Source organism: Lissotriton vulgaris, chromosome 9 (assembly GCF_964263255.1).
Source record: "Lissotriton vulgaris chromosome 9, aLisVul1.2, whole genome shotgun sequence".
NCBI lineage: Eukaryota > Metazoa > Chordata > Amphibia > Caudata > Salamandridae > Lissotriton > Lissotriton vulgaris.
The window spans coordinates 977,441,068-977,454,492 of record NC_141697.1 but is presented as its reverse complement, the minus strand read 5'-3'; the positions used below and the strand labels follow the sequence as shown (position 1 = coordinate 977,454,492).

Genomic DNA, 13,425 nt, shown 5'->3' with positions numbered 1-13,425 from the left:
TTCCTTATATAAATTCCTCTGGACTGATGTAATTTAATATTGTATTCATATGTACTTTTTTCTAACTTCTCATGACATGTCTTTTGTATTACTTTTCAATGCTTAATAAAAATTTCTTAAACAAAAAAAAGCCTCTTTGGCTTAACGCTGAGCTCTGTCACTTCTGAAACTCAGGGTTGCCCTGTATTTACAAGAATATGGTGCAGCCCTGCGTTTCCCCCTGCGCAGTGCAATTTAGCTGCCTAGCAGCAATGCAAGCACCCTTGCACCATGGTGCAAGGGTACCTGCGTTGAGGGGCATGATTGTTTATGCGTAGCATGGTGTCCCTTCCTACACATAAACAATCCGAAATGGGGTTTTGAAACTTCTATGTGTGTTGCTTGATGAAAGAATGATGGAAGGAAGCTGATATCCACGGATCCCCGTTTCTGTCCTCGGTTGTCTCCAACAGTTGATACCCACAGGTACTTAGGGAGGGAGTGGACGGAGAGGGAGGGGAGTATTGGTCTTATAACAAGTCCAATCACCATAAGGAGAATCTCCAATACTTGCAAAGGAAAGATGTAATAAGAAAACAAGACTTTGTGGAGCATAATTACCACTAAGCAACACCTTTTAGTGCAATTTACTGCATTACAGCGAGCAGAGGAATACTTCACTATTAATTTAAAACGTGTAAAAAACATAAGCAATAAACTATTAAGACAATTATCTGTTGCTCATAGTCTCAAGACAATTTTACACGCAGTGCATTGTCTGCCACGTGGACTCTTTACTGCACATGTCTGCAGCTGAACAACTTGGTAGATTTTCTAACTTGTAGGCGTTAGGAGTCTGAAGACTGATTTAGAAATGTTCCTGGTGATCCAAGAAAACATGTGTGGTAGCCTCACTGGCCCGTGCTGACTTTTTGCTTGTCCTTCCCCTCACTGTCTATCCTTTCCCAGGTGCGGCTCCTCCATGTGGGCAGAGGAGCGTCTTCCCACTGCTTTCTTGCAGTGCAAGAAGCAGAAACATAAAATGGTATTGTAAATACTATTTTATGTTTCTGCTTCTCGCACTGCGAGAAAGCAGAAGGGTTTGGTTGGGGACATGCGGGTGGGCGGTCCTGCTCCAGGGGAGGAGTGGCTTGCCCACTGTTGTGAGTGCTGACTGTTTGGTCAGCCTGAGGGCTGACCAAACCAGTCATACGCACTCTGCCCTTTTGCACGCAGCCTACATGGAGAAAATGGCCTCCCCATTAATGCCTGTGCGGTCGGCGTCCCAGCCAATCACAACGCTGCGATTGCAGTGTTATGATTGGCTTTGGGGAATGGAGGGAGACTGCCTGCTTCCTGTGTGGAGGAGAGGACGCAGGACGACACAGGACCTGACCGGGCCGCAAAGATGAGTTACATTTTTTAAAAGTATTTAAAATTAATACCCCCCCTCCCCCCGCGCGACTCTCTTCCGGCACAACCCTCTGCCCCCCCTCCCCCCCACCTGCCAGTCATGCCAGCCACGACTGCAGACAAGGTTTTATTTACAGTGGAGCTAATTGCTGCAGGACTTCTACCTGACGTGTGTGCGTGGTTACTATCACTGGGATGCACAATTTCTGCATATTTACTGCAAAGAAATTCGTTTTGGTGTAAAAGTGAAAAACCCTTCACTACCTACTGTATGATGGGGCAATCCGCCCATCATGAGGCTTAGACTAAAGGACACTGTCCAGTGTCCATCACTTGATTGAAAAGTGATATGCTCTGTGGGTTGGGCACATGCTGCAGAGATCCCTTGTATGTTTTTCTACGTCACAGACTGAATCTCTTTGAGCCAACTCAGCATTTTATTCTTCAAATAAAGTAGTATGGTAGATTTTAGTAAAAATGTTGTGTATTATTTCAGTGCCGATTGACACTTGTGTTGGTAGAGTCCACTACATCGTGGGCAGAGACATTATGCTCTCGTCTTGGAAATAATCGGTTCTGCCTCAGGTTGTGCATGGCAGCCAAACGTGTCAAGAGAGTAAGTGCAGAATGTTATTTGTTGTCTTTATACAAAGATGGATGGTCTTCCCTCATTCTACTTCCACTTCCCACTCTGATCCCTTATTTATGGACACTGCATCCCCTCTCCTTGATGACTCCTTTGGGATGGTTGATAGCTGTTATCCTGCCTTTGAAATTGCCCATAGACACAAAAAGATGAGGACCGTAGCAGCTACCTTTCCTGACATTTCAATATGTTTACATTTCAAATGTCTTCCAGTGTGCGCTCCAGACACAGCCTTTGTGTGATGATGCCCCTCATAGCATGGCTGTCTCCAGCCTGGAGAACCCTCAACAGAGACACAAAGAGGTGTGAGGGCTCTGCACTGAAGTGTGATTAAGGTAGCTCACCTAAGGGGTCCCCTTTAACCCGCAGCTCAACTACTACTCACCTTTAGCATCTACAGAAAGGGCAGAGCTTTGTGAAGTCAAATCAGCAACCATTTTCTAACAAAAGTGTTCATTGAATTTGCAAATGGCGCTCTTTCACCACAAGCTCACAATCAGCTACTCTATTCCTGAAGGTCATTTGGCTGCTCTCTTCACTTCACTAGCAGCTGTGCCCAATGCACAGAAGGCAGAGAGGAAGAGAGAGGGAAAAGGAAATGAAAAATGTAAGGGTGGTTGAAACAGGATCAAGGATGGAGGATAAAAGTGAAAGTGCCAGCAATTTTAAAAAGAGACAATGGGATGGCACACATGAAAAAAGTCAAGCTAAAGGACTTAATAGAAAAAGAGGGGGAGAAAAGGAAAGAAGAGAAGAATGAAGAGAAAAAACATACAGAGTGGGATGTGATAAAATTAATGTGGACCATAGTGGACAATGCTAAACGGGTGGAGAAGAATATATCGCAGTATACAGGAAGGAATGAGAGAAATCAACAAAAGATAGCAAACAAGGGGAAAGGTGAAAGGAAAGGCTGCAGGCAAATAGAAGCAGCTTTAAAGAAAATGCAAATAAGGAGAGAAAAATGAAAGTAATGAAAATAACAAGAAAGCAGAGGGAAAATACAGAAGCATTTTGTGCTACAGGTAAAATATTAGTGAGATGCAAGCACGGGGCGATTCACCTATTGAAGAGTAGTGTGTGCAATCTACCGCCCTCCAACTCTAACCCTGGTGAAATAGTTCTTTGGTTAATATACTGACTGCAGCCATAAATGTGTAGCACGCAGGTCACTGGTCCTCATGCCAGCTCCCCCTGCAACCTGTCCTAGCTTTACTGTACTTATAAATATACCACTTACTACAACATTTGAGTTAAAAAGTATATTGTTGTGTTAGTCAAAGGAGGCATAACATGACATCTGCCACTGTACATTTTTGTTGGGGATCTTTTCCCCCATATTGTTATATATGCCCGTCATTGTATGTTGGGCTGTTTGTCTGTGACTGTGGTGCAGTTGTCGCAGACTGCAGCATGTTGCAGTCCTGCGGGGTGGCTGTGTGTGTGTGTGATCTGCAATTGATGTTGTTGCTGATACACTAGGCATACCTATATGAAAAGAAAGAAAAAAAAGTTCACCCCTCCAATACACTACTCTGCCTCACCCTATACCTCTCAATATATCCTCAACCTCCACTTTGACTCTTCCCAAATCTCATTCTACTACTATCATCTCCCAAACAACCATTTCTAGACTCTTTCCTCCTCTATCCCTCCTGGCTCACCCCTATTTTCATTTTACTCATATCATCTCCCAAACAACCCTTTCTAAATTTTTCCCTCACGTAGCGCTCCTTTGACTCATCCCAAACCTCTTTTTACTACTATGATCGCCCTAATCCCTTTCTAGAGACTCATCTCTCCACCATCTCTCCTCCCAAACCTCATTTTACTACTATAATCTCTCATATAACGCTCTTTAAACTCTTCCCTCTTCTATCCTTCATTATCGTATTCAATCCAACTAACAGACTCACATGTCCACAGCTCACATTAGCTCGTATTTCCTTATACTTATTCACCACTAATCCTTTTGAGTTCCAAAGTAGCGTGGCTCTCCCCGAACAGCGCTGCGATGACTCGTCAGGGGTAGTAAGCACTATATAAATACAATTACAATATAGGGCCAGATGTATCAAGATTCCGTTTTGCGAATCCTAAATAGCGATTTTTTGCGAATCGCTATTTAGAATTCGCAAAACGGAATGTATGTACAAAATCGCTATTTTTTAGCGATTCCTTATTATTCTTTATTTGCGAATTCGCATTTTGCGAATTCGCAAATAAAGAATAATTTCCAATGCATTCCCATGGGCCAGGAGGCCCATAGGAATGATAGTGCAATAATTCTCAAATTGCGAATTCGCAATTTGCTAATCGCAATTTGAGAATTATTTCAAGGTTGTAGGGGTGTCTCAAAGACACCCTGCTGCACCCCTGAAATTTACATGTGTGTGCATGTGCCACACATACATGCCCTATGGGCATGTATGTGTGTCACATGCCACACTCACAAATGCCAAATAGGGCATTTTTGAAAGAAATCGCAAATTACCACCAAGTACAAGTTGGTGGTAATTTGCGATTTCTTAACACAAAATCGCAATTTCTAAATGTTTCATACATATCATTTAAGGAATTGCAAATTTTGCGATTCCTTAAATTGCGATTTTTTTCATACATATGAAAAAATGCAAAAAGGCCGTTTGCGAGTCGCAAAGGCCGAAATTCTGCGAATTTTGGCCTTTGCGAGTCGCAAAAGCCTTGATACATCTGGCCCATAGTATGCACAAGTGTGTGTACTATAATACCTTCAGCCAAATTTGCACTATAAAGAACTGCAAAAAAGAAGAGATTGACTTGGATTTAATAATCTCAGCACTTCTGAGAGGGAAGAAGGTGAGAGCATGTGGGAATCACCTTTTCCACATTTCGCAAAGGATTTTCAGCCCCACCTACATACCTGTAGTCATAGAATCCCAAAAACAGTCAGGGCCAGAGCCTTTAGGCCCAAATGAATGAATGGGGAGTCAATCCTCATTTGCGATTAGCAATTTGATGATCGCAAATAAGGATCTGATTTCAAGGGTGCGAGGGGTGTCCAAAGGACACCCTGTAGCACCCCTGAAATGTCAATGTAGACTGATGTTGCGCAAACATGTCCAAAGGACATGTGTGTGTGTAACATACCACTTAGAAAAATGCACTAATGTGCATTTTTCTAAGTTTTCGCTATTTACCACGAAGACAGACTTCGCGGTAAATAGCGGTAAAAAATAGCGAATTCGCAATTTTTCAAAGGTTCATGAATAGCATTTAAGGAATCTCTAATTGAGATTCCTTAAATGCAATCGCAATTTGAGAAATTGCAATTATTTGCGACTTTTCAAATTGCGAGTTCATGACCCAATGATGAATTCCAAATGCCATTTTTGCAGGCGCAAACGGCCGAATTTTGCGATTCGCACCATTTGCGCTCGCAAAAATGCTTGATGAATCTACCTGTTATAGCCCTTCTGCATCAGGCTATACCAGTTGTAAAAGGCCCTCTTCCTCATATAGGGCCCAAGCGGCACTCGGGGTCAGAGTCCTTGACAACTGGTATAGCCCTCGTCAGCTGACTTTAAGGCTATTATAAATGCAAGCACTGTAGAAACAGATGGTGAATCTGAGGATATAGGCGTAGTCCCTCATTATCAGTGGCTTGGTAATTGGTGCAATAGTTTTCTCACTTGATAAAAGCCATCTTTGCTAAATTGGAATTTATTTATGGGAGCGCGCAGGTAGTGGCTACATTTTCTTACCTGATGAATCTTTCTGGATTACTGAGAGGCAAAAGGAAATCGACATTGAAAGAAACAATTTAAAGTTCGTGGGACCCATTTGGCCACACAATAAGGACTAGGAATCAGTTATTAAATTTATGTGAGTTTACTACAAGTTAATAATCAATCCAGTGAATGCTAAAATCAAGAACATGTTTAAATGTAAAGAATTAAGACAAGCAAATTGAGACATCGAAGCAAATTCCGACTCAATAGCAAAAAGCATTAAATAACAAGAGTCAGAACAATACAGATGCTAAGAACTTAGAACTGGAGTTTCTTTACTATACTCCGCTCCTTCTTTCTAAACATGAGTAGATTCTAAAGTCATCTAGATAGGATCTTAGTCTAGAATGAAGATAGTTTGAAATAAAAGGTCTCATGGGAATTTAGAAATGCAGGAAGGTGTCAGCATAGAGAAAACTTGCTGTGATCCGGCCTCATTCCTCTTTTGGAAAAGATGTGGCCGAAGAATACTAGTTCACTTCGCCCCAGTTCACATTTGTCTTCGTTGAGTGTCAAACCCTCATTCTCTAGTTGCGAGAACACTTCTCTGAGTGCTTGGTCGTGCTCCTCATCTGACTTTCCGAACACCAGGATATCGTCGCTGTAATTTAGGCTGTTCTTGACCGGTCTTATTCTTTGTCGTATTGTCTCTTGAAAGAATTCTGCTGCGGATGAGATCCTGAAGCTCAGATGCTTGTACCTGAACAGGCCTAGATGAGTGGAGAACGTCGTGATGTATAGCGACTGAGGGTCTAGTTCCAGTTGGTGATACCCTTTGCATAGATCTAGTTTCGAGAATCTTCTTGTGCCTGTGAGACAGCTAATCATGTCGTCCAAATGTGGTCCAGGATGACGCTCTCGCTCGATTGCTTTATTTGGGATTCTCATGTCCACACAGATTCTTATTTTTGATTTGTCTTTCTTTGGGACAGCTACTATTGGCGATACCCATGGTGTCGGACCATCTGCAGGCTCTATTATGTCCTGTTTTAGTAGCACTTCCAGTTCTTCGGCCACTTGTGGCTGCAGGTGTATGGGCACTCTCCTGTGGTGTTGTGCAACTGGCCTGATCGTCTCATCAATGTGCAGTGTTATCTGCCGTCCCTTTAGTTTTCCTAGTCCTTTTAGCAGTTTGGGGTATTCTTTCAGAATGCTTTCCCTGCCCGACATGTTGTATGTCATCTCCATCAGCCCCATTACTTGGGCCGTGACGTTACTCAAGAGGCATGGCGCAGGAATGTCCCCTTTTAGGATTGGTGTCACTACAACGCATGCTTTTACATCGCATGCCTTTACAACGCGGTTTTTACCACGCAGTCCATTACAACGCATAATGCTTTTAGGCGCTGGATAGTGAATTATTTAATTTACTATTCCAACTCCAGTCCCAGCAGGGAAGGTGTTGGATAGTAAATTAAATATATTCCCTATCCTAGAGCGCCCCCCAGCGCAATGCGTTGTAATGGTATGCGTTGTAATGGTTGCGATGTAATGGTAGTGCGTTGTAAAAAATGCGTTGTAAGTGATGTTCCCCCCCCTTTTAGCACATGTATTTCTTCTCTGAGCCTTTGATCCTTGTATTGTAGTTCTTCTTTGAACTTTTCCAAATTGATTACTGGTGTCTTCGCCCCCCACTTGAATACTTGTACACTCGATGGCTTCAGGGTTGGTTGCACCTTCATTCTTTTGTATTTGGAGACGCACATGATGTTGCTTGTCGCTCCGCTGTCCAAGACGAACTTCGTTTTGTGTGGCCCTACATTTATTGTTACCGATTCAGTCTTTTTTATTTTATTTTTGTCCACCAGACATATTCTCTCTTCACTTTCTTCTTCTGATTCTGTGGTGACATTTGTCATGAGGTACAGCCGTTCTGTTCTATCTTCCTCACTTTCTTCCCCTGACTCTGCAGACGAACTTCTCACTCCCGCTTCCACATGCCTGATGTGTCTGCTAGTTGGCATCCGTGCTCTTCCAGGTCTTCCCCGGTCATTTCTAAATTGTGTCCCTTGGCTCACGCTGGCGTAATGATTTCGCCCGTTGCATTTGCGGCATGTCTGGCCGAATGCTGGGCACTGCCCTCTGTGTGGAAACTCCAGTCCACATCTGTAGCAGGTTCCCTCCGGTTGCTTCTTCCCTGCCTGGTCTCCTCTGTCTTTCCTCCAATTTCCTGGCCGATTGTTAGTGGTCATTCGTTGTATCTGTTCTCCTCCTCTTGTCTTACCTCGTTCCATCTCTTTTGCGTGTGCAGTCGCTCTTGCTTCCGCCCTTCCTAGTGCAAGGATGTTCTCTAGGGAGAATGGTTCTTTTAGTACCCTTGCTCTAAATTCTGTGTCGCGGCATCCCTCAATGATGCACAGTCTTATTACCTGCTCATTATCGAACTTGTCGAATTCGCAGTGGGTGACCAGTTTCCGCAACCTCATCGCAAACTAATCAAGGGACTCCTCCACCTGTTGGAACGCGATCATGAAACTATACCTCTCAAAGTCCACGTTTCTTTGTGGGTCAAATTTGGCCGTTAGACACGTCTTCAGCTTGTCATATGTGTCAATGTCACCTTTTGGCAGGGTCACTAGCAAATCCTCGATTTCGTCTCCAACTAAATTTATGAACAGTCCTCGCTTCTTGGCCGCTGTCACATCAGTGGCATCGATGTAGTTTTCAAAACGTCTCACCCATTTCTCCCATCTGATCCCAGGCTGTGGTTCAGATAAGCTAAATGGTAGTGGCCTCCTATATTGAGCACTTGGGTTTGGGTCTGCCATTTGCACTCCCTCCTTTGTTCTTTGTCTTGTCTCTTTTCTTTGTAGGTGGTGCTTTCTATATTGTTTCACCTTTCCTTCTCTCTTCAATGTTCTTTATTTGCTCTTTTTTCTTTTTTTTCTTTGAAAACAGTTTTTCTACCCTCTTTCGTTGTGTTTGCCAGTGCTTTTCCACAACTTTATGGCAAATTTCGTCTTCTTCGCGATTTGCCTGGCCTCAAAATGGCCGCCGCGCTCGTTCTTGGTTCCTATTGGCTTGTACGGCCTGACTCTAAGATGGCCGCCGTCTTCTTTGCGGGACTTCTCGGCCAATCGCAATGCAGCCTGACTTCAAGATGGCCGCCGCGCTGATTCTTCGTTCCTATTGGCCCTCGCGCCTGGCCCCAATATGGCCGCCGAGACTCTCGCGAGAGCTTGCGCTGGCTTTTTAATTCTTCGAAGCTCGCGCTCTTTGGCTGGCGCTTACCGGCTTCGTTGCTTCTTCGTTCGCGGCGGTCGGGGTGGGCTCCCACGCCGCTTCTTACTTCTCGATGGCGCTTCACTCTTCCCTCTTCCTCTTGACCACAACGCGATCCAGGGTGGGCTCCTGGTTTTCAAATCGCGATTCTTGCACACTGGATTCAGATCCCGCACTCGTCGCCAGATGTCGTGTTCCCTGGACCCACAGAGCACACGCCAGACATCGTGGTATTACCAGGTAACCTATATTGTAGTTACATCATGGTCTGTTATGCAGCGCCCCTTATCGTGCGACTTCTCGCCCTGAGGTCCAGTCCTTGTGTGTCCCCTGATCCCTCCCCTGACCGGATGTGGTGTCCGGTGTCCCTTGTCCCTGACCCTTGCCTTGCAGGGTCCTAGTGCCACCTGGGCATGACACTCTCTAAGTCCAAAAAGATCAGCTCTAACTGCTCACAGAGTGAACACTAATTAAAACACACAGATACCCCATCATCAGTCACATCTCGCACCACCCTTCCAAAGACCAGTGGTGTTCAACACCACTGGTACAGTTGCAACATGTCCAGACTTTCCTATCCCACAGAACTCAGATAGTCTCTGTAACCTTGAATTTCCCTTTGTTCCTAATACTTGATGAATAGGAGGCTTTTTCTGCTCATTAAAACGTCCTGTTCCTGCCGCGATTTCTCTTCTCAGGCCTCACTGTCTCTAACACATTATACTCCTTTCTCTAGCTATGAAATCACGAAACGAAAGGAAAGGAACATGCAGAGCAAGCGAAAATACATTTTAAGTTAAGAAATAAAAGCCTATTTCTGCTAACTATAATTGAGCATTTTCAAACTACACTTTGAATACATGATTATATGTGTATTTATGACTTCAAAATAAGGGCACAAGAATAAATGCAACGTAAAAGAATGAGTTCATGGTAAGATATGCAATGCACTTTCAACAAATGCAATACGACTTGAAACAGGAGTGTAAATATAAGTGAGAGCTACATGTTTTCATGATTAAGCTAAATATTAACATGCACACGTTCATGAGTTTCTAATTTTCTACAGTGAATACACTTCAGGAGTACATCTGAATGCTTCACTTCAACTTAATAAACTTAGAGCACAAAGAGTATATAGTGCTAAGTGCATGTAAATATTGCGTCTCTTTGATGTGTAATGGTGGAGGATAAATTGCACTGCTCCATTTGGGTACCATAAATACACCCAGTTATGCGTTTTTGTGCAGTAACATGCAGATTTAGGTGTTTGACACATATTCCTGTAAATACTGGGCAATATCCTGCTATAAATATCAGCAGGTTATTTATCTCAAAACTCATCATTGTGGTATGTGCGGTATCAGCTTTAATCCTCTTCTTCTCTCTCCAGTGAAAAGCCTGGTTTATTGAATATGCATTTCCAAAAACCACTGAGGAAGGGAAGTTAGGCGAAGAAGGGGTTTCTTGCTTAGGACATATCAAGGCTTTTTTCCCCATCTGTCAGAGATGTTACCTTGTTGAAAAGAATGATTGACACTTGCAGAGACTGTGGAAGTGAGTTTTGATAGGCTGCTTTCACTGATGAGTTGATTGGCTATTGCAACCCAAGTCATCTAATTTCATTTTTACTGTTATGTTTTGTACAATAAGCACATAACCATAGAGGGAATATAGTTAATAGTTTGCCAAAGATTGGGTATTTGAACATCCTTAATAATTTGCAGTAAGCTGTTTAAGTGATAGCTTAACAGTTGGTATTTTTTGTGCTAATAAAATGTCATTAATTAATCAGATGCTGGTATAAACAAAAGGCAAATAAAACAGCAGTTTACTCTTACATAATATATACATGACACAGGCATATTGGCATCATGTAATAATAGCTTGAAGAGGCAAAATTCGGTTTGACTCTCTGAAGAACAAGATTCATGTGGTTATATGTCATAATAACGAACATAAGGAGAAATGGCGAAGGAGTTATATTGGTAGACAAACAGATAAGAAAAAAACAAAGAATAGACAATTATCATAGTGTACGGGTTGTAAAAGTGAGCTGGCTGTGGGTTTGGAAAAAAAAAACCAGAAGCTGACCAATGCGAAAATTAAGCATTACGGATTGAGGGTCTGATTTCTATATATCTTGGTGGTATTGATACCCATTTGCAACGATGACGGAGTATCCGTACCACCAAGGCTATGGTCCAACCTGCCCGATTTAAATGTGGGCAGACTTTTGGTTTAATCACGGCTGAGACAATTCCATCTTCACCTTGATTAAATACCTCTGACAGAGTAAGGGCCATTGGTGGCGGACCTCTAATTCTGCTCACCTAATATAGATGGGGGGATTTAGAGGTCAGTTTTCACTGCTCATCACCACCAGGAAACCCTGGCTGTAAGGGGCACTGAAAACTACAAAATTCTCCCCTTGGCATGGGAGAGGATTCTGTCCTCCATAGTATAGATCGGCTCATAAGCCAATGTTGATCAGTTATATGTATTTTACATCATATATGATCTGGTATTGGTGGTCTTTTTGGATTAGTCTTTAGAAATCCTTGTTAACTTGGTGGAATTGATCTAGTTTTTTCCAGATTGGTTTGGTTTTACACCCAGGTGTAGAAAGGTTTACAGAAATATTGTCCACACTGCGTGTGTACATCAGCCAGGCCCACTATTTGTGAATGAACAGATTATCATTCTGAAAGTTTCACCTTTGTGTCCAGTGTTAGCATAAAATCGAACAGAGTAGCATTGTCAATCTGGAATGCCTCTTAATGGATAATTAATAACATCCATTGCTGCAATGTCTTTGGCACCAAGGTAATAACATTTGTAAAAAAAAGTCTCATCAATGCCTCTTGATTTATCACTCAAATATCAGCTTTAAAGATATTTTGTAAATTCTGCCATTTTTTCTCCAAATCTCAGCTAATAAATCCTGAACAACACATTTTTGTCTCGAATATACACTTTCAATTTGGTATACTTCTGTTAATTCAACAAAACAAAGCTTCTACTTTAGTGGGCTGGGCTTCACACAGGAGAGCGACTTACAGGTAACTGGAGAACGACCAGTAGCTCACAAGCTACTCGTTGGAGACGCCTGATATAGAGCATATGAAGGATTTATTACAATAGTCGCACTGAATGCAGAGTAATCTGTTGTCTTTTCTTGACTGCAGAAACATCTGAGGACTTTCCAGAACATGAGGACTTTCAAGAACATGAGGACAGTGGACAAGGAGAGGACACAGCTGCCCTACAGTTGGAGCAGAAAATGATGCCACAGCAAGACACCTTGGACCAAAGTTTTGAAAAAAAGTCTCCTGCATCACCCAAGGAAGACAGACGTTGCGATGGAGGCAAAGTAGACAAGCCATCCGTGGGCCAACCACATGCCACTGTCACTGTGCTAAAGGATCATGAGCACAATATGCTTTTGCTCCAGCAAAAGCAGCTGAAAACTCAGATGCGCATCTGTTCACAACTCAGAGGTATCAGGAAATCCATCAGCGAGATCCCCAAAGCCATGGACAGGCTTGCTACTCCAATAACCAGCTTGTATAGATCCATGAATAACGTGGCCCAAGGCAGCCACAACATGAGCATTCGTTGCCTTGGATTAAACTGCGAGATGGTGAGGGCAAACACCAGCATCTCCCAGAACTTTGAGCGCCTAACTGAGTCATTTGAACTTCTTAGGTCTGTGTGCCACCAGGCAGAGGCTGTTACAGATGTAGCTTCTGACCATACCGAGCCACAGGATTCCATAGAGGAATCGCCACAAGGAAATGCTGATGAATGAAAGAGCGGCCGTGGACAAGCAAAGTGGGTACTAAAAACATGGCGAAAAGTACACCGAGAATTGTCTTCTGTTGACATCCAACAAAAAGTTATCTTGGTTTAAATTTGCCTCTTATAAAGCATTGATTGGTGATGGAATATCATTTCCATTCCTAAGAATGATTTTTATGTGTGGTAAAAATTAAACAATAAGTATCTTTCTACAAGTAACAAAATGATTAATGAATTGAAACCTGATAGTGTTTTTAAATTATTGTCATAGCAGTATTATGCTGTAATCACATGATCATTTTGTATATTAGACCACCTTTGCATATAAGAGTTTCTGCCCAAATGAGTAATACATGCAGGATAACCACTTGTAATATTACATTGTTCAATGTTTATTGAGACACATTTTCCGGCCCAAACCAGTAGCAACTTGTCCTAGAATTTATCAGCGCCAGGATTGCCGATTGGGTTACAGAGCGCTTTATAAATACCATAAATAAATAAATAAATAAATTTGAGAATGACATTTTGAAATCAGTGTGGAAACACTTATTTATGATATTATTTCCTCGTCCTCATGGACGTTTTAAGGGA

At 42.6% G+C, this 13,425-nt stretch overlaps 1 protein-coding gene across 1 annotated transcript; it reads left to right on the top strand.

Annotated features, from left to right (window-relative positions):
- The first annotated feature begins 9,141 nt into the window (after positions 1–9,141).
- LOC147692646 (uncharacterized) lies at positions 9,142–12,973 on the top strand. Its single transcript, XM_086936811.1, has 2 exons — positions 9,142–9,270; positions 12,219–12,973. Exon 2 carries the CDS (start codon positions 12,314–12,316, stop codon positions 12,839–12,841), a length of 528 nt encoding a protein of 175 aa, XP_086792937.1. The 5' UTR covers positions 9,142–9,270; positions 12,219–12,313; the 3' UTR covers positions 12,842–12,973.
- The last annotated feature ends 452 nt before the right edge of the window (positions 12,974–13,425 follow it).

What these genes read in the sequence shown, in the direction of transcription:
- LOC147692646 (XM_086936811.1), top strand. Translation starts at nt 12,314, where the DNA reads ATGATGCCACAGCAAGACACCTTGGACCAAAGTTTTGAAAAAAAGTCT.